General features: G+C 49.6%; 2 gene segments (V, D, J or C); both read left to right on the top strand.

Moving 5' to 3' along the window:
• Positions 1-2,138: 2,138 nt before the first annotated feature.
• On the top strand, positions 2,139-3,311 carry LOC113889250. The segment is given in 3 exon segments: positions 2,139-2,245; positions 2,328-2,635; positions 3,294-3,311. Coding segments are annotated over 3 exon segments (372 nt in total).
• Positions 3,312-12,869: 9,558 nt separating this feature from the next.
• LOC113889247 lies at positions 12,870-13,666 on the top strand. The segment is given in 2 exon segments: positions 12,870-12,981; positions 13,064-13,666. Coding segments are annotated over 2 exon segments (645 nt in total).
• Positions 13,667-22,940: the final 9,274 nt, after the last annotated feature.

Below are 22,940 nucleotides of genomic sequence, written 5' to 3'. Positions count from 1 at the left end.
ATATTATTAATTTCTGCACTTTTTTGTCATTTCCTTCCTACTACTGCCTCTGGGCTTTTGTGGAGTTTCTGTTCTAATTTCTGTATGTAGTAAGTTGGATTGTTTCCTTCCATTTCGTGAAGAACGCCTGTATCACTGTCAGCTTTCATTTCAGAATTCTGGGCAGGCATAGAGTATAGAGATAAGTGTGTGTTAGTCCCTCAGTCGTGTCTGACACTTTGTTGCCCCAGGGACAGTAGCACACCAGTCTTCTTTGTCCTTTCTAGGCAAGAATCCTGGAGTGGGTAGCCATTTCCTACTCCAGGGAATCTCACACCTGGGGAGTCAACCCAGGTCTCCTACATTGCAAGTAGATTCTTTACCACAAGAGGCAAAATTCTCATTATCTACAGAACAGTGTAGATAGAAAACCCTAAAGACTCCACACAAAGCTATGACCACACTCATCCAGAGAGCACTGAACTCAATAAGTCAGACTGGGTACCAGCATCTGATTGTTCATGGCTTAGGAGTTGTTGGGGATTCTCTGGATCCCACTTCTGATGCCATAAACTAAACCCCACAGAAACCAAGCGGCCGTGGATTTGGGGATGTGTCTGCAGCCTTCCAGTCCCGTCAGATGAGAAGCATATTTCGGTTTTACAGGTGGTCCAGTGGGATCACGAGATCAGAGAAACTACTGGAGAGTGGACAGCCTGTTAGGCGTGCACCACAAGACTCCACTGGCTTTGATGATGGATGAAGGTGTTGAGCCAAGGGATGAGGACACATCCAGACTCAGTGACTGGGATGGCAGAGGCCAGAGTTCCAGGGTCAATTCAGGATTCTTGGCCATGTTGCATAGCACCAGGCACAAGTGACCCCACAAGCTCTGAGGCAGAGTGAGGTGGGGCCTCTCCCCAGAGCTCATTCATGTCTTGGGAAACTGGATCTGGCACAGAAGACATGCTCGTGCAGAACTGCTGTGGCCAAAGCCAGACCGGGAAGGGCTTTGCATAGACAGTAGGTTCTAACTCAGTTAGTGTACAGGTGAGATACGTGTGCTGAGAAGAGCTGACCTGTGCCAGACCCAAAGGGATGACGTCTCAGGGCAGAAGACCAGGGTCACATGGACAGGGGATCAGTCAGAGTGGGGACACACACTGGTCTTTTTTGCTCCAGGACGGATAACACCACTGATGACACTGATGACAGCTCTCCCCACCCCGGGCAAAGCCGCTGTAAAGTCCACACATGCTGTGACTGTTGTCAGCCCCAGTCTACATCCTCACACACAGAAATGCAGGTGTGAGGCCACAGCCGCAGGGCCACAGGGAGATGGGGGAGTGGAGCCCTGTGGAGCTCCCAGGAGCTGTGTGTCCTCAGTCCTCAGTAGACTTGGGGTCCTCAGTGTCCACCCTCAGGGAGGAGATGCTGAGGTTCACGAGTTCCTGCAGACACTCAGTTGTGCACAGGAAAATGCAGCCCACTGGGCAAGTCAGCCGTGCTGGGAAGACGAGCATCTCAGCAGAAATGTCTACTTTGTCCACAAAATTAATACTGTGTTTAATTACTCTGAACAAACTTCCTCTAGAGTGATTCTTGAGACTATTTAAGCTGTTCAGATGAAAAAACAGTCAAGAAAGCCAAGGGAAATATAAATGCTTTAGTCATTCCGATAGACATTAAATTGTACTCAACTCCATTTGAATTCAGTGTGATTATTACATGTATATTTTTCTCTGATGTTTGCATGTGGAGTAAGTAAACATCAGCTAATTAGAGAAGAAAATAAAAAATAAGAGTCTGTGTCTAACAAATGGCTGGTACGTGAATGTGTGGTGGACATTTGTTGAGTAAAGGTAAACACGTTCTTGGGATTAAAGTCTCTTCCCCAAATCTGCCATTGTTCCCTGAAAGCATCTTTTTTCCTGACCAGCCCTCCTTCATCATTTCATTCCTCAACAGTCTTCCTGGTCTGGGGAGGGGGACCCCAAGAGGGGCTGAGTTCTCTGAGGGCACAGTCAGCATCCCCTCACAGGGGGAGCCCCATATACAGGACTCTATTCACTGCTTTCTGCTTTTTATACAGAGGTCCCTCCTGTATGCAAATATCCACTCAGGTCACAGGGTAGAAACAGAGCACCAGCTCACTTAAATTCAGGCTCCTCCTGAGGCTTGAAGAGACTTGCAGGAGTGGTGACTCTCATCTGCTCCAAGATGAACCCACTGTGGACCCTCCTCTTTGTGCTGTCAGCCCCCAGAGGTGAGTGTCTCTGGATCAGACATGGGCACGTGGGGAAGCTGCCTCTGAGCCCACGGGTCACCGTGCTTCTCTCTCTCCACAGGGGTCCTGTCCCAGGTGCAGCTGCGGGAGTCGGGCCCCAGCCTGGTGAAGCCCTCACAGACCCTCTCCCTCACCTGCACGACCTCTGGATTCTCATTGAGCAGCTATGCTGTAGGCTGGGTCCGCCAGGCTCCGGGGAAGGCGCTGGAGTGGGTTGGTGGTATAAGTAGTGGTGGAAGCACATGCCTTAACCCAGCCCTGAAATCCCGGCTCAGCATCACCAAGGACAACTCCAAGAGCCAAGTCTCTCTGTCAGTGAGCAGCGTGACAACTGAGGACACGGCCACATACTACTGTGCGAAGGACACAGTGAGGGGAAGTCAGTGTGAGCCCAGACAAAAACCTCCCTGCATGGGGGCCCGTGACCACCAGGGGGCGCGCAGGACTCAGTACAGAGCTGAGTCCTGGAGCAGGTGCAGAAGAGGCGTTGGGTGGTGAGGGGCCTGGGGGGGATTCTCCTCAGAGCTTCTCTTTCCTCTTCCTGCCCAGGAGCCGCACCTCAGAGCCTTTTGTGTGTCCTGATATTTCATTGTTGTGGTTTATGTCACACTCAGACAACTGTGTGTGTGTATATATTTTAATTTTTCCTGGAAACAAGGATAGTCTTCTGGAGATACACACACACACACACACACACACACACACACACACATAATACTCAAGAGCTGCGGGACCTCCACGCCAGCCTGAGATAGAAGCTGAGTCTGCTGACACCAACCACAGATGCAGGAAGATGAAAAGATTGTGTCGTCTGTGTTCCTGCATCTGTGTCTGTGGTGTCCTCAGACTCACCTTCTGCATCAATCTGGGGTGGGGGTCCCCCTGAATTTCCATGGAGAGAACTATGAATAATGGTCTGAGTGTGGTGTCAGCTCTTTGAGCACCACCGAGGGGCATTCCTCCCTTCACTAATTGACAGGCTCTAGTAGGTGCAGTAGCTTCTGTCCTTTGGGTGGTTTTATGGCAGATAGAGGACACATACTAAAGGGTAGCTTGTACTTTAAAAACAATTCCTACTTGATATCCTCAGCTTTCTTGTCAAGCTATGAACCACCAGAAATTTATACGAGGACAAGTCTTTCAACAACAGAGTACAATACATCTAAGGAATGTATAGAATATTCCCTGATGAATAAAGCAGCCATTGTGAGCACTGTCCTGGTGATCAGCCATCCCTCCTGACTTTCTCATGGAACAAACACTAGGTTTAGCTCATGGAACTTAGTGATTTTAAATCACTTTTGTCCTAATATATGCATGCGAGTCACTTCAATCATGTCAGACTCCTTACCACCCATTTGACTGTAGCTCATTAGGCTCCTCTGTTCATAAAATTTTCCAGGCAAGAATACTGGAGCATGTTGCCATGCCCTCCTCCAGGGCACTTTCCTGATGAAAGGTTGTTGTTGAATCACGCGAATACACCGGGATTCTTGGCCCCCGGAGGAGAAGAATTCAATCCGGGGCCAGAGACGAGGCTTGATCGCTCAGAGCTTTGGTGTAATAAAGTTTTATTAAAGTATAAAGGAGATAGAGAAAGCTTCTGACATAGGCATCAGAAGGGGGCAGAAAGAGTACCCCCCTGCTAGTCTTCAGCTGGATGTTATATAGTCACTAGCAGTCTGTTAATGAAAGAAAGGAATGTCTTAAAATTCAGAATGGCACCAGGCCCCTCACCCATAAGATGTATTTTGGGATAATCTTGGCACCAAATGGCTTATCCTGGGCCATAAAATGATTAACTTGAATCTTGAAGAAGGGCAGATCACCATACAAATAGTTTCATTTAAATAGATTAGGGGAACAATATCTGAGTATAACAAACTGGTTTGTCAAGTAGGTTCTGGGCCAAGAGGCTGAACCAACTTGGAGACAGAGTTTGGGGTAAAGGCATAGTACATTAGCATAGCTTAAGACGAACATTTCCATAAGAAAAAGGCATTGGTTATCTCTAGGCTCAAGAATAGCTAACTTCAGGGAAACCAGGTGTCATTATGGCAACACAGTATTTTAAGAGAAACCTCCCTTTAAATTTGTATAGAGAAGGAAAAAATATGGCTAGTTTGTTTCCTCCTGCCGCTTAAGAGAGATAAAAATGTCTGACACTTGCAGGCTATTTCCTCCATTTGGAGACCCCTGGCCTTCCTGCCTGTTACCCTCTCACTGACCCAGGGATGGAGCCTGTGTCTCTTGCATCTGCTTATTGGTAGGCGGGTTCTTTATCACTACCACCATCTTTCAATCATTATGTGAGTCTCATTCAGCAGAAATCACACAAAGACAAAGTGAACAGAGCAAACAATGAGAGAGTGAAAGTTGCTCAGTTGTATCCAAATCTTTGTGACCCCATGGGATTGTCCAAGGAAGAATACCGGAGTGAGTAGCATTTCCCTTCTCCAGGGCATCTTCCCAACTCAGGGATCACACCTAGGTCTCCCAAACTGCAGGCAGATTCTTCACCAGCTGAGCCACAAGGGAAGCCCAAGTACACTGGAGTGGGTAGCCTATCCCTTCTCCAGCAGATCTTCCAGTCCCAAGAGTCGAATCCTATACTGTAGGATGATTCTTTACCAACTGAGCTAACAGTTCAGCTGCTAAGTAATGGCTGACTCTTCACAACCCCATGGACTGCAGCATGCCAGACTTCCCTGTCCATCTCCAACTCCCAGAACTTGCTCAAGCTTATGTCCATCCAGTCGATGATGCCATCCAACCATCTCATCCTATAGCATCCCCTTTTCCTCCTGTGTTCAATCTTTCCCAGCATCAGGGTCTTTTCCAATGAGTCTGTTCTTCAAATCAGGTGGCCAAACTATTGGAGCTTCAGCTTCAGCATCAGTCCTTCCAATGAATATTCAGGACTGATCTCCTTTAGGATAGACTGGTTTGATCCTTTTGCAGTCCAAGGGACTTTCAACAGTCTTCTCCAACACCACAGTTCAAAAGCATCCGTTCTTCAGTGCTCAGCTTTCTTTATGTTCCAACTCTCATATCCATATATCACTACTGGAAAAACCATAGCTTTACAAGATGGAATTTGTCCAGCAAAGTAAAGTCTCCTCTTTTTAGTGCACTTTCTAGGTTGGTCATAGCTTTTCTTCCAAGGAGCATGCTATCAGGGAAGCTTGAACTGATCTATCGGGGTAGCCAAATCTGTGAGAAAAATCACAAGCCAATGAAACAAAGATCCCAGATGTGGGTGGTCCCAGATTTGGTGAAGTCAGCAGTTCATGTACCTGGATAGAATGAACAACCTTCCACATGGCACACCCATATGTCAGCCCCTCATTCAGGGGACCCCCTCATGTACAAATGCGGTGACTGCATTCCCTGGTCACACGGGAACATGGAAAGGGGCTGGAAGAAGGGGGACGGCTCCTCTGAAATTATGTCAGGAACCGGGAATCACCAAGAGGCATTTTGTCTTGCCTTCTGACTAAAACTGGGGCTCCAGGATGTAACAATCTCCTCACCATGGTGCTTTCTGAATTCTAGCCTCTTGGAAGAGTTTTGGAATCTGAGCCTAAAATAAGTGCCCTACTGAGTCCTTCCTCTCTGTCTCTCTATGTTGGTCAAGTCTGTCCAGGCTCCTTTGACTCTTAGAGACATTTGAATTCTCCTTCGACTCCCAGGTCAAGGACAACCTCAACTGGTATCTGCTGGTTCCTGCATCAAGAGGTAGTGTGTGTGGAAACTGTCATTTCCATAATAAAGCAAGGAAATTCTCAACACCAAAACTTTCCCTGGACCTAACAGAGTCCTAACATTGCAGGGGAGTCCCCCAGCACAAAACCAGAGAGGTGGGCAATCCACAGTCCAGGTGAGATCTGCCCATGGAAGCAAAGCTTCAGGAGGAGCACCTTCAGGGTAATTACTACCAATTCCTGCAGGACCAGCAATAACCACTGTGAGGATGAGAGATCCTGGGGGCCACGGTCCATGGTTTGTGAGATATAACTCCAGAAACATCCAGGTCTTCAAGGTGAGTGTTCATATTTATCCCTTCAGGACACCTGACGGGCGAGCGGGAGACCAATGCTGAGAAATGTTAACACCTACCCAGAAGGTTCATCAGGCACACCCTCCACAGAAGAGCCCTTCCCCCAGCTTCTCCTAGGAGGTGAACAGAAATTCTTGTCCAGTGCAGACCTATAGAGGGGTCATATCTCACGGCTAAGAGAAGGGACTGGAATAGAGCACTGCAGCCCAGGAGGGAATAGAAAGCAGATGGTCCAATACTGAAAACCCTGGTGACCCTCAGAGCCCAGACCCAGATCCCCTTAGTCATGGGTATTCAATCTCAACAACGCAGGTAGCCCCTACCTACATGTGACCTTCAGGGACCTGGCAGAGCTACGATATGCAGCCTCCTTGAGGAGGGGAGCTAGTGTGCAGAGACCACAGCCAGACAACATCCAGGAGGCAGGGCGCTGAGGCTCTGGTACCCACGGCTGGAGACCAGGCTTGGAGCCCTCACTACTGGACTCAGACCCGCTCTCTCCTGCCTGATTGACATGGCCAGTATCCCTCTCCTGCTCTTGGGTATCTGACTTGCTCAGGAATATTTATGAAGGATCCATCAGAGACTCAGAACATGGGGAAGCCGGTTTGTCTAGGGTCCTGCTGGAGGATACATGGCTCACTCAGCAGTGGGTCTGTCTCCCCACCGACGCCAGGTCCTGAGGTCCTCTGACAGGTGTTCAGGAGGGACGGTGAGAAGCAGGATGGAGTCTGAGGATGGATGCACCCCGAGGCTGTCCTGCTGAAGAGATGTCCTGCCAGGGTACATGCACATGGCTGACCTAGCTTCTCTGCAGGGTGCTGTTGTGGCAACCCACTCCAGTGTTCCTGCCTGGAAAATCCCATGGACAGAGGAGTCTGGTGGTCTACAGTCCGTGGGGTCTCAAAGGGTCAGACACGACTGAGATGACTGAGCATGCTCACTGCCCCATTCCCTGGGTGAGCACTCCCTCAGGGCAGCCTCACTGGAGTCAGCTGAAAAGGGCTCTGCCTCGATCTCCTAGGATGTCTCAGGTGTCTCCTCTCACAGGTGTGGGCACTAGGAGCCCCTCAGGCATTTGTGCTCTGAGTTGTCTGGGTCGACTGCACTGATTTCTGACAAGTGGGCTCGTCTGGACCTTCTTGTGGGGCCACTGCAGGGTCCAGGTGCTGCAAGAACAGATGAGCCAGGAGTGAACGGTAGGTGCAGTGGGCATCGAGCCCCATGCTTCTGCGTGCAGCTATCCTGTGACATGATGTTAGCCCATGGGGGGCTCCAGGAGGCCAAGGGACCCCACATCCTCGAGAGCCTCTGGACTCACTGTGAGTGTCAACTGCATCAGTGCACCTGCAGCCCCAGGGCGGCGACGTCCAGGTGTTCTCACAAACTCCTTCCTTGGGGGCTCTCTACAGAGTGCATGCGTTTATTGAGGCTATTTCTGCTGCTGCGGCGGCTGCTGCTGTTACTAAGTCGCTTCAGTCGCTTCCGACTCTGTGCGACCCCATAGATGGCAGCCCACCAGGCTCCCCCGTCCCTGGGATTCTCCAGGCAAGAACACTGGAATGGGTTGCCATTTCCTTCTCCAAAGGCTTTTTCTAGAGAAGATTAAAAGAACATGCTGTCTCTAGAAGAATACTCTGAAGGTAGAACACAGCCACTTAATACCAGACCAGAAACACTGCTAGGACTGCCCTGTGAGCCCAGGCAGGGGGTGCCCAGGACACCAGTGCAGGGCTGCTGCACAGGAGCATGTGGGGAGGGGCTGTGAGTCTCAGAGACGGAGTCTTCTCTTTTCACTGAAAACAATATCTAGCAGGTCAAGGACAGGTGGCGTTTAATATTCTTGCCTTTGGGAATACAGAGCTTCGTGAGGCCATGAGCAGTATGTGAGGAGATGTGTGATCATGTGTGAGTGCATGTATGAGTGTGTAAATGTGTGTGTGTATATGAGCATGCGAGTGTGGATGTGTGTGCATGTTTGTGTGTGTGTGAGTGTTTATATGAGTGTGTGAATATGTTTGAGTATGTGTGAGTGTGGATATATGTGCGTGTTTGTGTGTGTGAGTGTGTGCATGAGTGTGTATATGTATGAGTATATGTACATGTGTATCTTGGTTAGTGTGGATGTGTGCATGTGTGTGCTTGTGTTCGTGTGTATGTATGCATTTGTGTGTGAGTGGGAAGGTCTCTGTGTGACAGGTGTGTGTGTGTGTGTGTGAGAGGTGTGTGAATGTGAGATAGGTGTGTGTGTGTCTGTGTGTGACAGGTGTGTGCGTGACAGGTGTGTGTGTGACAGGTGTGTGTGACTTGTGTGTAACACATGTGTGTGTGACAGGTGTGTGTGTGTCAAGGTGTATGTGTCAAGGGGTTGTGTGTGACAGGTGTGTGTGTGAGACAAGTGTATGTGTAACAGATGTGTGTGTGACAGGTTGTTGTGTGTGAGTTGTGTCTCTAAATTTGTGTGACATGAGTGTGAGTGTGTAACTGTTGTGTCTGACAGGTGTGTGTAACCGGTGTGTGTGTGACAGTTGTGCATGTGACTGTGTTTGTATGTCTGTGTGACAGATGTGTGGGTCAGTGACAGGTGTGTGAGTGTGACAGGTGTCTCTGTGTGAAGGGGTGTGTGTGTGTGTGTGAAGGTGTGTGTGTGTGACAGGTGTATATGGAACAAGTATGTGTCTGTGTGTGACAGGTGCATGTGTGACAAGAGTGTGTGGGTCTGTAACAGGTGTGTGTGTGTGACAGATGTTTGTTTGTGTGTGTCTGTGTGTTTGTTTAACAGATGTGTGTGTGTGTGTAACAGGTGTGTCTGTGTTTATGACAGGTCTGTGTGTGTGAAGAGGTGTGTGTGTGCATGACAGCTGTTTGTGTTACTCTGTGTCTGTATGTCTTGTGACAGGTATGTGTGTGTGTGTGACAAGTGTGTGTGTGTGTGTGTTTGACTTGTGTGACAGGTGTGTGTCACTGTGAGTCTGTATATCTGTGCGACAGGTGTGTGTGTTAATGTGTGACTGGTGTGTGTGCATGAGAGACAGGTATGAGTGTGTGTGACAAGTGTATGTGTGTGACAAGTGTGTGTGTGTAAAACCTGTGTTTTTGTGTGTGACAGGTGTGAGTGTCTGAAGGGGTGTGTGTGAGTTACAGGTGTGTGTGTGACACATGTGTGTGTAACAAGTATGTGTGTTTGTAATAGGTGTGTGTGATTGTGACAAGTGTGTATGTGTGTGTGTGTGTGTCTGTGTGACACCTGTGTGTGTGTGACAGGAGAGTGTGTGTGGGTAACAGGTGTGTGTGTACACCAGGTGTGTATGTGTGTGTGACAGGTGTGTGTGTGTGCGTCACCAGTGTGAGTGTGTGACAGGTGTTTATGTGTGTGTGACAGGTGTGTGTGTGCATGACCAGTGTGAGTGTGTGACAGGTGTGTTGAGTGTATGAAGTGGTCTTCACGTGAGTAACAGGTGTGTGTGTGACAGGTGTGTTGTGAGTGTGACAGGTGTGTATGTGTGTGTGACAGGTGTGTTGTGTGTGTGAAGGGGTCTGTGTGTGAGTATCAGGTGTGTGTGTGTGACAGGTGTGTATGTGTAAAACAGGTGTGTATGTGACAGATGTTTGTGTGAAGGGGTGAATGTCTGTGACAGGTGTGTGTTTGACAGGTGTTCTGTGTGTGTTAAGGGGTGTGTGTGTGACAGGTGTGTGTGTAACAAGTATGTGGGTGTGCGACAGGTGTGTGTGTGTGAGGTCTGTGTGTGTGTGGCAGCTGTGTTGTATGTGTGAATGTGTGTGTCTGTATGTCTGTGTGACAGGTATGTTTTTATGTGACAGGAGTGTGTGTGTGTAACAGCTGTGTGTCTTTGTTTGTATGACAGGTGTGTGTATGACAGGTGTGTGTGTGCATGACCACTGTGAGTGTGTGACAGGTGTGTTGAGTGTATGAAGTGGTCTTCACGTGAGTAACAGGTGTGTGTGTGACAGGTGTGTTGTGAGTGTGACAGGTGTGTATGTGTGTGTGACAGGTGTGTTGTGTGTGTGAAGGGGTCTGTGTGTGAGTATCAGGTGTGTGTGTGTGACAGGTGTGTATGTGTAAAACAGGTGTGTATGTGACAGATGTTTGTGTGAAGGGGTGAATGTCTGTGACAGGTGTGTGTTTGACAGGTGTTCTGTGTGTGTTAAGGGGTGTGTGTGTGACAGGTGTGTGTGTAACAAGTATGTGGGTGTGCGACAGGTGTGTGTGTGTGAGGTCTGTGTGTGTGTGGCAGCTGTGTTGTATGTGTGAATGTGTGTGTCTGTATGTCTGTGTGACAGGTATGTTTTTATGTGACAGGAGTGTGTGTGTGTAACAGCTGTGTGTCTTTGTTTGTATGACAGGTGTGTGTATGACAGGTGTGTGTGTGTAACACGTGTGTGTGTGAGAGAGGTGTCTGTGACAGGTTAGTGTGTGTGTCTAAAAGGTGTGTGTATAAAGGGGTGTGTGTGTGACAGTTGTGTATAACAAGTATGTGTGTGTAACAGGTGTATGTGTGTGTGTGTGTGACAGGTGTGTTGTGTATGTGACTATGTGTGTCTGGGTGTCTGTGTGACAGGTGTATGTGTGTGACAGGAGTGTGTGTGTGTGTAAAAGTGTGGGTGTGTACCCCATGAACTGTGGCGTGCCAGTCTTCTTTGTCCTTTTCTAGACAAGAATCCTGGAGTGGGTTGCCTTTCCTATTCCAGGGAATCTCACACCCGGGGAATCAACCCAGGTCTCCTACATTGCAAGTGGATTCTTTACCACAAGAGGCAAAATTCTCATTATCTACAGAACACTGTAGATAGAAAACCCTAAAGACTCCACACAAAGCTACGAGACCACACTCATCCAGAGAGCCCTGAACTCAACACGTCAGAGTGGGTACCAGCATGTGATTGCTCATGGCTTAGGAGTTGTTGGGGATTCTCTGGATCCCACTTCTGATGCCATAAACTAAACGCCATAGAAATCCGCTGGCAGTGGATTGGGGGATGTGGTCTGCAGCCTTCCAGTCTCGTGGGATGAAACGCATATTTGGGTTTTACAGGTGGTCCAGTGGGATCACAAGATCAGAGAAAGTGCAGGAGAGAGGAAAGCCTGTTAGGCGATGCACCACAAGACTCCACTGGCTTTGATGATGGACAAAAGTGTTGAGCAAAGGGATGAGGACACACCTAGCTCAGTGACCTGGATGCCAGAGGCCACAGTTCCAGGGTCACCCTCAGGAGTCTTGACCATGTTGCATAGCATCAGGCACAAGTGACCCCACAAGCTCCGAGGATGAGTGAGGTGGGGCCTCTCCCCAGAGCACATGCAGGTGTTGGGAAACGGGATTTGGCACAGAAGACACACTCGTGCAGAACTGCTGTGGCCAAAGCCAGACCGGGAAGGGCTTTGCATAGACAGTAGGTTCTAACTCAGTCAATGTACAGGTGAGATCCTTGGGCCGAGGAAGAGCTGACCTACACCAGACCTGAAGGGGTGATGTCTCAGGGCAGGAAACCAGGGTCACATGGACAGGGCATCCATCAGAGTGGGGACACACACTGGTCTTTTTTGCTCCAGGACGGATAACACCACTGATGACACTGATGACAGCTCTCCCCACCCCGGGCAAACCCGCTGTAAAGTCCACACATGCTGTGACTGTTGTCAGCCCCAGTCTACATCCTCACACACAGAAATGCAGGTGTGAGGCCACAGCCTCAGAGCCATAGGGAGGCGGGGGAGTGAGCCCTAAGGAGCTCCCAGGAGCTGTGTGTCCTCAGTCCTCAGCAGACTTGGGGTCCTCAGTGTCCACCCTCAGGGAAGAGATGCTGAGGTTCACGAGTTCCTGCAGACACTCGGTTATGCACAGGAAAATGCAGCCCACTGGGCAAGTCAGCCATGCTGGGAAGACGAGCATCTCAGCAGAAATGTCTACTTTGTCCACAAAATTAATACTGTGTTTAATTACTATGCACAAACCTCCTCTAGAGTGATTCTTGAGGTTATTTAAGCTGTGCAAGATGAAAAAATAGTGAAGAAAGCAAAGGAAAATATAAATGCTTTAGGAATTCTGATAGACATTAAATTGTACTCAACTCCATTTGAATTCGATGTGATTATTACATGTATATTTTTCTCTGATGTTTGCATATGGAATAAGTAAACATCAGCTAATCAGAAAAGAAAAAAAATTAAGAGTAGGTGTCTAAGAAATGGCTGGTACCTAATGCGTGGTGTGCATTTGTTGAGTAAAGGTAAACACAGTCTTAGGATTGAAGTATCTTCCCCAAATCTGCCATTATTCCCTGAAAGCACCTTTTTCCCTGACCAGCCCTCCTTCAACATTTTATTCCTCAAGAGACTCCTTGTCGTGGGCAGGGGAACCCCAGCAGGGGCTGAGTTCTTTGAGGGCACAGTCAGCACCCCCCTCACAGGGGGAGCCCCATAGACAGGACCTCTATTCACTGCTTTCTACTTTTTATACAGAGGTCCCCCCGGTATGCAAATATCCACTCAAGTCACAGGGTAGAAACACAGCACCAGCTCCCTTAAATTCAGGCTCCTCCTGAGGCTTGAAGAGACTTGCAGGAGTGGTGACTCTCATCTGCTCCAAGATGAACCCACTGTGGACCCTCCTCTTTGTGCTGTCAGCCCCCAGAGGTGAGTGTCTCTGGGTCAGACATGGGCACGTGGGGAAGCTGCCTCTGAGCCCACGGGTCACCGTGCTTCTCTCTCTCCACAGGGGTCCTGTCCCAGGTGCAGCTGCGCGAGTCGGGCCCCAGCCTGGTGAAGCCCTCACAGACCCTCTCCCTCACCTGCACGGTCTCTGGATTCTCACTGAGCAGCTATGCTGTAAGCTGGGTCCGTCAGGCTCCGGGGAAGGCAGTGGAGTGGGTTGGTGGTATAGATAATGATGGAGACACATACTATAACCCAGCCCTGAAATCCCGGCTCAGCATCACCAAGGACAACTCCAAGAGCCAAGTCTCTCTGTCAGTGAGCAGCGTGACACCTGAGGACACGGCCACATACTACTGTGCGAAGGACACAGTGAGGGGAAATCAGTGTGAGCCCAGACAAAAACCTCCCTGCATGGGGGCCCGTGACCACCAGGGGGCGCGCAGGACTCAGTACAGAGCTGAGTCCTGGAGCAGGTGCAGAAGAGGCGTTGGGCGGTGGGGGGCCTGGGGGGGGGATTCTCCTCAGAGCTTCTCTTTCCTCCTCCTGCCCAGGAGCTGCACCTCAGACCCTCTTCTGTGTCCTGGTAATTCCTTGTGCTTTATGTCGCTCTCAGAAAACTGTGTTTATATATATTTTAATTTTTCCTTGAAGCAAGGATAGCTTTATGCAAACACACACACACACACACACACACATAATACTAAACAGCTAAAATTTTCACCTTCATTTCTCTTATTTCAAAGGAACTCAGTAAAAACATTTGACTCTCATGTTATTTTCAACTATTAACTATCCTGAAAGGAAACTTGAGATATTTAAACATTTTTAATCTTTGTTTTGTTTTTGTCCATGAAGAAGGAAGAGACTCAACCTCCTTCTATCTGTCAAACTGCACAGTAGAATCTGGAGCAAGCAGTGTCTAAGGCTCCAGTGTCAGGGGTCCCCAGTGCTGCATATGCAATGATTCTCATCATTCACAGGTTCTGTACTGCAAATTCACCCACATGCTAGCTTTTATTAGCGTCTTAACATAAACACTGTCACCTTGTGTCCTTATATAGACATTGACAGTTTGGCCAGTTCACTGAGTCACTCAACACACACACATTCCAGGTGAGGGCAATCAGGGTGATACCATCTCGCCTCAACGTCTCTGAAGTCCACACCCCATTCTGAGCTTATGTCTGGATCATTCATAAGGGGAAATACAGAGGTCCTCAGGTGGATTTGTCCGTGGGGTCAACATGGAGCACACCACCATCTGTCCTCTCTCCCATCACAGTGACCGTCACTGGCATAGGGAAAGGAAGCAGGATCTGTGCTGGCTCAGCCCTGAGGAAAGACCCAAGGACTGAGAGGACGAGGGGCTGAGCTGAGATGGGCAAGGGGCAGGAGGTGGGGGCCGTCAAGATGGAGACTCTGGGCTCAGATAGGGGGACTTGCCCTGGGATCTGGTTCCAAGCCATCTGATAGACACACTGCTTTCCCACACTTCCTCACCAACCATGTAAATCAGAAGGCACCCGTGGGGATCCTGGGATGACCAGGGTGAGTGTGACCACAGCCTCTCTGTATTCACAGGAATAGAGCTCCTCAATGTAAATTCCTCTTTAAGCTCCAGGGTAAAATCCACCCTGGGCTGTGAGAGCTCACCCCTCTCTGCTCACACAGGATGGAGGTCTCAGTGAATGCAGAGCTGTTGGGTAGAAAATGGGGCTTTGGGTCTTCTCCTCTGCCTGGTGACAGCTCCCCAAGATGAGGGTCTCAGGTGCAGACACGGGTCTGTGGGGATGACTGTGACTGCAGGTGACTGACAGGGACTGATTCTCCTTGTCCCTAGCTGGTCTGTCCCAGTGCAGCTGCAGGAGCAGGGTCCAGAACTGCGGAAGCTCTCACCTGTTCCATCTCTGGTTGCTCCATCACCAGTGGTTACTGGTAACCAGTACTCCCTGCAGCTAAGCTCTGTGACAACCAAGGACACGGCAGTATGCTGCTGTGCAAGAGACACAGTGAGGGGAAGGCAGTGTGAGCCCAGACACCAGCCACCCTCCGGGGGCTCCATGACCTCCAGCGGTGCTGGGGACACACAGTTGTGAGTTGCAGGAGCAGGTGCAGATGGTGATTGACAGCTGGTCTCCTGTCAGGAGGCTTCCTCTCCTTGTAGCAGTTTTTCTGGGGAACTTCTCTGCATTCATGACTCTTAGGTACCTCCTCAGCCTCTGAGGCAGAATGGTGGTTGGGATAAGGAGCCATATCCTCACTGCACGAAAGGCACGGTCTCTTAGGGTTGCTTCCGCTTGTCGCTTAGGCCCGTTCTCTGGACATTTGGTGTAAGCTCGCTAAGTCCACAGGAGAGGCTCTGTGTGATTCAGCAGTGGGGCTCAGCACAGCAGGGCCAGTGAACGAGCTAGCCAGCGGTCAGCAGTGTAAGTGCAGCTGGACTCAGACAACAGAGGTGTATAAACCCAGGGCCAGGGAAGAACCCCCCTTGGTGGTGCTAACGGAACTGACACCTCACTCACAGCATCAGCCATAGTTCTCACCATGGAGACTCAGCGGGACCTCCACACCAGCCTGAGATAGAAGCTGAGTCTGCTGACACCACACACAGATGCAGGAAGATGAAAAGTTTGTGTTGTCTGTGTTCCTGCATCTATGTCTGTGATGTCCTCAGACTTACCTTCTACATCAACCTGCGGTGGGGTCCCAATGAATTTCCATGGAGAGAACTATGAATAATGGTCTGAGTGTGGTTTCAGCTCTTTGAGCACCACCGAGGGGCGTTCCTCCCTTCACTAACTGACAGGCTCTAGTAGGTGCAGTAGCTTCTGTCCTTTGGGTGGTTTTACGGCAGATAGAGGACATGAACTAAAGGGAAGCTTTTACTTTAAAAACAATTCCTACTTGATATCCTCAGCTTTCTTGTCAAGCTATGAGCCACCAGAAGTTTATACGAGGACAAGTCTTTCAACGAGAGAGCACCATACATCTAAGGAATATACAGAATATTCCCTGATGAATAAAGAAGCCATTGTGAACACCGTCTTCGTGTTTAGCCATCCCTCCTGACTGTCTCATGGAACAAACACTACCTTTAGTTCATGAAACTTAGTGATTTTAAATCACTTTGTTCTAATGCATGCATGCTAGTCACTCCAGTCATGTCAGCCTCTTTACCACACTAGGGACTGTAGCCCATTAGGCTCCCCTGTCCATGAAATTTTCCAAGCAAGAATACTGGAGCGGGTTGCCATGCCCTCCTCCAGGGCATCTTCCTGACCAGGGATGGATCCTGTGTCTCTTACATCTGCTTATTGGTAGGCGGGTTCCTTATCACTAGCGCCATCTTGCGATCATTATATGAGTCTCCTTCAGCAGAAATCACACAAAGTGAACAGAGTAAATAATGAGAAAGTGAAAGTTGCTCAGTTGTATCCAACTCTGCGACCCCACGGACTACACAGTCCATGGAATTCTCCAAGGAAGAATACCGGAGTGAGTAGCATTTCCCTTCTCCAGGGCATCTTCCCAACTCAGGGATCAAACCCAGATCTCCCAAACTGCAGGCAGGTTCTTCACCAGCTGAGCCACAAGGGAAGCCCAAGTATACTGGAGTGGGTAGCCTATCCCTTCTCCAGCAGATCTTCCAGTCCCAGGAAGCGATCTTATATTGCAGGATGATTCTTTACCATTGAGCTGTGAGTTCAGTCACTCAGTAATGGTTGACTCTTCCCAACCCCGTGGACTGCAGTATGCCAGACTTCCCTGTCCATCTCCAACTCCCAGAACTTGCTCAAGCATATGTCCATCCAGTCGATGATGCCATCCAACCATCGCATCCTCTGGCATCCCCTTTTCCTCCTGTGTTCAATCTTTCCCAGCATCAGGGTCTTTTCCAATGAGTCTGTTCTTCAAATCAGGTGGCCAAAGTATTGGAGCTTCAGCTTCAGCATCAGTCCTTCCAGTGAATATTCAGGACTGATTTCCTTTAGGATAGACTGTTTTGATCCTCTTGCAGTCAAGGGACTCTCAACAGTGTTCTCCAACACAGCAGTTCAAAAGCATCAGTACTTCAGCACTCAGCTTTCTGTATGGTTCATCTCTCATATCCATACATGAGTACTGGAAACTCCATAGCTTTACCAGACGGAATTTGTCCAGCAAAGTCTCCACTTCTTAATGCGCTGTCTAGGATGGTCATAGCTTTTCTTCCAAGGACCGTGCTGTCAGGGAAGCTTGAACTGATCTATCGGGGAAGCCCAACAATGAGAAAAATCACAAGCCAATGAGACGAGGAGCCCAGATGTGGGTGGTCCCGGATTTGGTGAAGTCAGCAGTTCACGTACCTGGAGAGAATGAACAACCTTCCACATGGCACACCCACATGTAAGCCCCTCCCCCAGGGGAACCCCTCATTACGGACATGATGACTGCATTCCCTGGTCACACGGGGACATGAAAAGGGGCTGGGAGAAGGGGGACGGCTCCTCTGAAATTACCTCAGGAACCCGGAATCACCGAGAGGCGTTTTGTCCTGCCTTCTGACTAGAACTGTGTCACCAGGACGTAACAATCTCCTCACCATGGTGCTTTCTGAATTCCAGCCTCTTGGAAGAGCTTTGGAATCTGAGCCTAAGATAAATGCCCTGCTGAGTCCTTCATCCCTGTCTCTGTATGTTGGTCAAGTCTGTCCAGGCTCCTCTGACTCTTAGTGACATTCGATTTCTCCTTCGACTCCCAGGTCAAAGACAACCTCAGCTGGTACCTGCTGGTTCCTGCATCAAGAGGTAGTCTGTGTGGAAACTGTCATCTCCATCATTAAAGCAAGGAAATTCTCAACACCAAAACTTTCTCTGGACCTAACAGAGTCCTAACATTACAGGGGAGTCCCCCAGCACAAAACCAGAGAGGTGGGCAATCCACAGTCCAGGTGAGATCTGCCCATGGAAGCAAAGCTTCAGGAGGAGCACCTTCAGGGTAATTACTACCAATTCCTGCAGGTCCAGCAATAACCACTGTGAGGATGAGAGATCCTGGAGTCGCAGTCCATGGTTTGTGGGAAATAACTCCAGAAACATCCAGATCTTCAAGGTGAGTGTTCATATTTATCCCTTCAGGACACCTGACGAACGAGGGGAAGGCAAACCCTGAAAAATGTTAACATCTAACCAGAAGGTTAATCAGGCAGACCCTCCATAGAAGAGCTCTTCCCCCAGCTTCTCGTGGGACGTGAACAGAAATTCTTGTCTACTGCAGTCCTACGGAGGGGTCATATCTCATGGCTAAATGAAGGGACTGGACCAGGGCACTGCAGCCCAGGAGGGAGTATTACGTGGACGGGCCAATACTGAAAACGCTGGTGATGCTCAGAGCCCGGACCCAGATCCCCTGAGTAATGGGTGTTCAACCTCAACAATGCATGTAGCCCCTACCCACATGTGACCCCCAGGGACCTGGCAGAGCTATGATATGAGGCCTCTTTGAGTAGGGGAGCTAGTGTGCAGAGACCACAGCCAGACAACATCCAGGAGGCAGGGGGCTGAGGCTCTGGTACCCACGGCTGGAGACCAGGCTTGGAGCCCTCACTACTGGCCTCAGACCCCTTCTCTCCTGCCTGATCAACTTGGGCAGTATCCCTCTCCTACTCTTGGGTATCTGACGTTCTCAGGAATATTTATGAAGGTTCCTTCAGAGACTCAGAACAGGGGGAAGCAGGTTTGTCACAGGGTCCTGCTGGAGGACACAAGGCTGACACAGCAGTGGATCTGTCTCCCCAGTGACCTCAGGTCCTGAAGTCCTCGGGCAGGTGGTCAGGAGGATATGGTGAGAAGCAGGATGGAGTCTGAGGATGGATGCAACCCTAGGCCATCCTCCTGAAGAGATGTCCTGCCAGGGGACATGCACACGGCTGACCTAGCTTCTCTGCAGGGTGCTGTTGTGGCAACCCACTCCAGTGTTCCTTCCCGGAGAATCCCATGGACAGAGGAGTCTGGTGGGCTACAGTCTGTGGGGTCTTAAAGGGTCAGACACGACTGAGGTGACTGAGCATGCTCACCACCCCATTCCCTGGGTGAGCACTCCCTCAGGGCAGCCTCCCCTGAGTCAGCTGACAAGGGCTCTGCCTCGTCCTCCTCCGACTCTCAGGCATCTCCTCACAGGTGTCGCACTAGGAGCCCCTCAGGCGTTTTTGCTGTGAGTTGTCTGGGGCGACTGCACTGGTTTCCGACAAGGGGGCTCATCTGGACCTTCTTGTGGGGCCCCTGCAGGGTCCATGTGCTGCAAGAACAGGTGAGCCCAGGAGTGAACGGTAGGTGCAGTGGGCATCGAGCCCCATGCTTCTGCGTGCAGTTATCCTGTGACATGATGTTAGCCCACGGGGGGCTCCAGGAGGTCAAGGGACCCCACGTCCTCGAGAGCCTATGGACTCACTGTGAGTGTCAACTGCATCAGTGCGCCTGCAGCCCCAGGGCAGCGACGTCCAGGTGTTCTCACAAACTCCTTATTTGGGGTCTCTCTACAGAGTGTGTGCATTTATTGAGGCTATTTCTGCTGCTCCTGCTGCTGCTGCTAAGTCGCTTCAGTCGTGTCCGACTCTGTGCAATCCTAGAGACGGCAGCCCACCAGGCTCCCCCGTCCCTGGGATTCTCCAGGCAAGAACACTGGAGTGCGTTGCCATTTCCTTCTCCAAAGGCTATTTCTAGAGAAGATTAAAAGAACATGAAGTCTCTAGAAGAATACTCTGAAGGTAGAACACAGCCACTTAATACCAGACCAAAAACACTGCTAGGACTGCCCTGTGAGCCCAGGCAGGGGGTGCCCAGGACCCCAGTGCAGGGCTGCTGCCCAGGAGCATGTGAGGAGGGGTCAAGGAGTCTCAGAGACAGAGTCTTCTCTTTTCACTGAAAACAATAACTAGCAGGACAAGGACTGGTGACATTTAATGTTGGGGCCTGTTGGGAATACACAGCACAGTGAGGCCATGAGAAGTATATGAGGATATGTCTGATTCTGTGTATGAGTGTGTGAATGTGTGTGAATGTGTATGTGAGCATGTGAGTCTGGATGTGTGTGCATGTTTGTGTGTGTGTCAGTGTGTATATGAGTGTGTGAATGTGTTTGAGTCTATGTGCGAGTGTGGATGTGTGTGCATGTTTGTGTGTGTGATGTGTGCATGAGTGTGTATGGGTATGTGTGTATATTTGTGAGTGTGAATGTGTGCATGTGTTTGCTTGTGTTTGTGTGTAGGTGTGTGTGTGTGTGAGTGAGCATGCCTCTGTGTGACAATTGTGTGTGTTTCTGTGGTGATAGATGTCTGGGCGTGTACAGGCTTGTGTGTGTTTGACAGGTGTGTGTGTCTGTAAAGGTGTGTGTATGTGTGACAGATGTGTGTGTGACTGTGTGTGTCTGTATGTTTGTGTGACATTCATGTTTGTAACAGGTCTGTGTGTGTGTAACAGATGTGTCTGTGTGTAAGAAAGGTGTGTGTGTGTGAGGGTGTGTGTATGTGTGTGTGACAGGTGTGTGTGTGTGACAGGTGTGTGTGTGACAGATGTGTGTGTGTGTGTAAAGGGGTGTGTGTGTGTGATGTGCGTGTGTTTGTATCAAGTATGGGTGTGTGCACAGGTGTATGTGTGTAACAAGTATGTGTGTTTATAACACGTGTGTGTGTGTGACACAGGTGTGTGCGTGTCACAGATATCTGTGTGTTAAGGTGTGCGTGTGTGTGACAGGTGTGTGTATGTGTGAAGTGGTGTGTGTGTGTGACAGGTGTGTCTGTGTATGAATGGGTGTGTGTGTGACAGGTGTGTGTGTGTGCCAGTTTTGTTTCTGAAGGGATGAGTGTGTGTGACAGATGTGTGTGTGTGACATCTGTATCTGTGTGTGTGAAGGGGTGTGTGTGACAGGTGTGAGTGTGACAGTGTGTGTGTGACAAGTATATGGGTGTGCAACAGGTGTGTGCATGTGTGACACGTGTATGCGTGTGGAAGGTGTGTTGTGTGTGTGTGTGTGTGTCTGTATGCCTGTGTGACAGGTATGTGTGTGTGTGACAGGAGTGTGTATGTGTAACAGCTATGTGCGTTTGTGTGTGTAACTGGGGTGTGTTTGTGTGTGACAGGTGTGTGTCTGTAACAGGTGTGTGTGTGAGACAGGCGTCTGTGTGTCTGTGACATGTTTGAGTGTGTGTGTGTGTAAAAGGGGTGTGTGTGTGACAGCTGTGTGTAACAGGTATATGTGTGTGACAGGTGTGTGTGTGTGTGACAGGTGTGTTGTGTGTGTGGTTGTGTGTGTCTGTATGTCTATGTGACAGGAGTGTAGGTGTGACAGGACTGTGTGTGTGTGTAACAGGTGTGTGTGAGTGTACCCCATGGACTGTGGCGTGCCAGTCTTCTTTGTCCTTTCTAAGCAAGAATCCTGCAGTGGGTTGCCATTTCCTACTCTTGGGAATCTCACAACCGGGGAGTCAACCCAGCTCTCCTACATTGCAAGTGGATTCTTTACTACAAGAGGCAAAATTCTCATTATCTACAGAACACTGTGGATAGAAAACCCAAAAGACTCCACACAAAGCTACGAGACCACACTCATTCAGATCACTGAACACAAGAGGTCAGAGTGGGTACCAGCATCAGATTGCTCATGGCTTAGGAGTTGTTGGGGATTGCCTGGATCCCACTTCTGATGCCATAAACTAAACCCCATAGAAACCAACTGGTAGTGGATGTGGGGATGTGTCTGCGGCCTTCCAGTCCCATGAGATGAGAAGCATATTTGGGTTTTACAGGTTGTTCAGTGGGATCACAAGATCAGCGAAAGTGCAGGAGAGAGGAAAGCCTGTTAGGCGATGCACCACAAGACTCCACTGGCTTTGATGATGGATGAAGGTGTTGAGCCAAGGGATGAGGACACACCTAGAAGCTCAGTGACCTGGATGCCAGAGGCCACAGTTCCAGGGTCACCCTCAGGAGTCCTGACCATGTTGCATGGCATCGGGCACAAGTGACCCCACAAGCTCTGAGGCAGAGTGAGGTGGGGCCTCTCCCCAGAGCACATGCAGGTGTTGGGAAACGGGATCTGGCACAGAAGACGCTCGTGCAGAACTGCTGTGACCAAAGCCAGACTGGGAAGGCCTTTTCATAGACAGTAGGTTCTAACTCAGTCAGTGCACAGGTGAGATCCCTGTGCCGAGGAAGAGCTGACCTGCACCAGACCCGAAGGGGTGATGTCTCAGGACAGGAAACAAGGGTCATATGGACAGGGGGTCAGTCAGAGTGGGGACACACACTGGTCTTTTTTGCTCCAGGAGGGATAACACCACTGATGACACTGATGACAGCTCTCCCCACCCCGGGCAAACCCGCTGTAAAGTCCACACATGCTGTGACTGTCGTCAGCCCCAGTCTACATCCTCACACACAGAAATGCCGGTGTGAGGCCACAGCCGCAGGGCCACAGGGAGACGAGGGAGTGGAGACCTAAGGAGCTCCCAGGAGTTGTGTGTCCTCAATTCTCAGCAGACTTGGGGTCCTCAGTGTCCACCCTCAGGGAGGAGATGCTGAGGTTCACGAGTTCCTGCAGACACTCAGTTGTGCACAGGAAAATGCAGCCCACTGGGCAAGTCAGCCATGCTGGGAAGACGAGCATCTCAGCAGAAATGTCTACTTTGTCCACAGAATTAATACTGCGTTTAATTACTCTGAACAAACCACCTCTAGAGTGATTCTTGAGATTATTTAAGCTGTTCAACATGAAAAAACAGTCAAGAAAGCAAAGGAAAATATAAATGCTTTGGGAATTCTGATAGACATTAAATTGTACTCAACTCCACTTGAATTCAATGTGATTATTACTTGTATATTTTTCTCTGATGTTTGCATATGGAGTAAGTAAACATCAGCTAATCAGAAAAGAAAAAAAAATAAGAGTTTGTGTCTAACAAA

Source organism: Bos indicus x Bos taurus, unplaced genomic scaffold, assembly GCF_003369695.1.
Source record: "Bos indicus x Bos taurus breed Angus x Brahman F1 hybrid unplaced genomic scaffold, Bos_hybrid_MaternalHap_v2.0 tig00011648_arrow_arrow_obj, whole genome shotgun sequence".
NCBI classification, from domain to species: Eukaryota; Metazoa; Chordata; class Mammalia; order Artiodactyla; family Bovidae; genus Bos; species Bos indicus x Bos taurus.
Note: the sequence above shows the minus strand (reverse complement) of the source record. Positions and strands in the feature narration are given on the sequence as shown.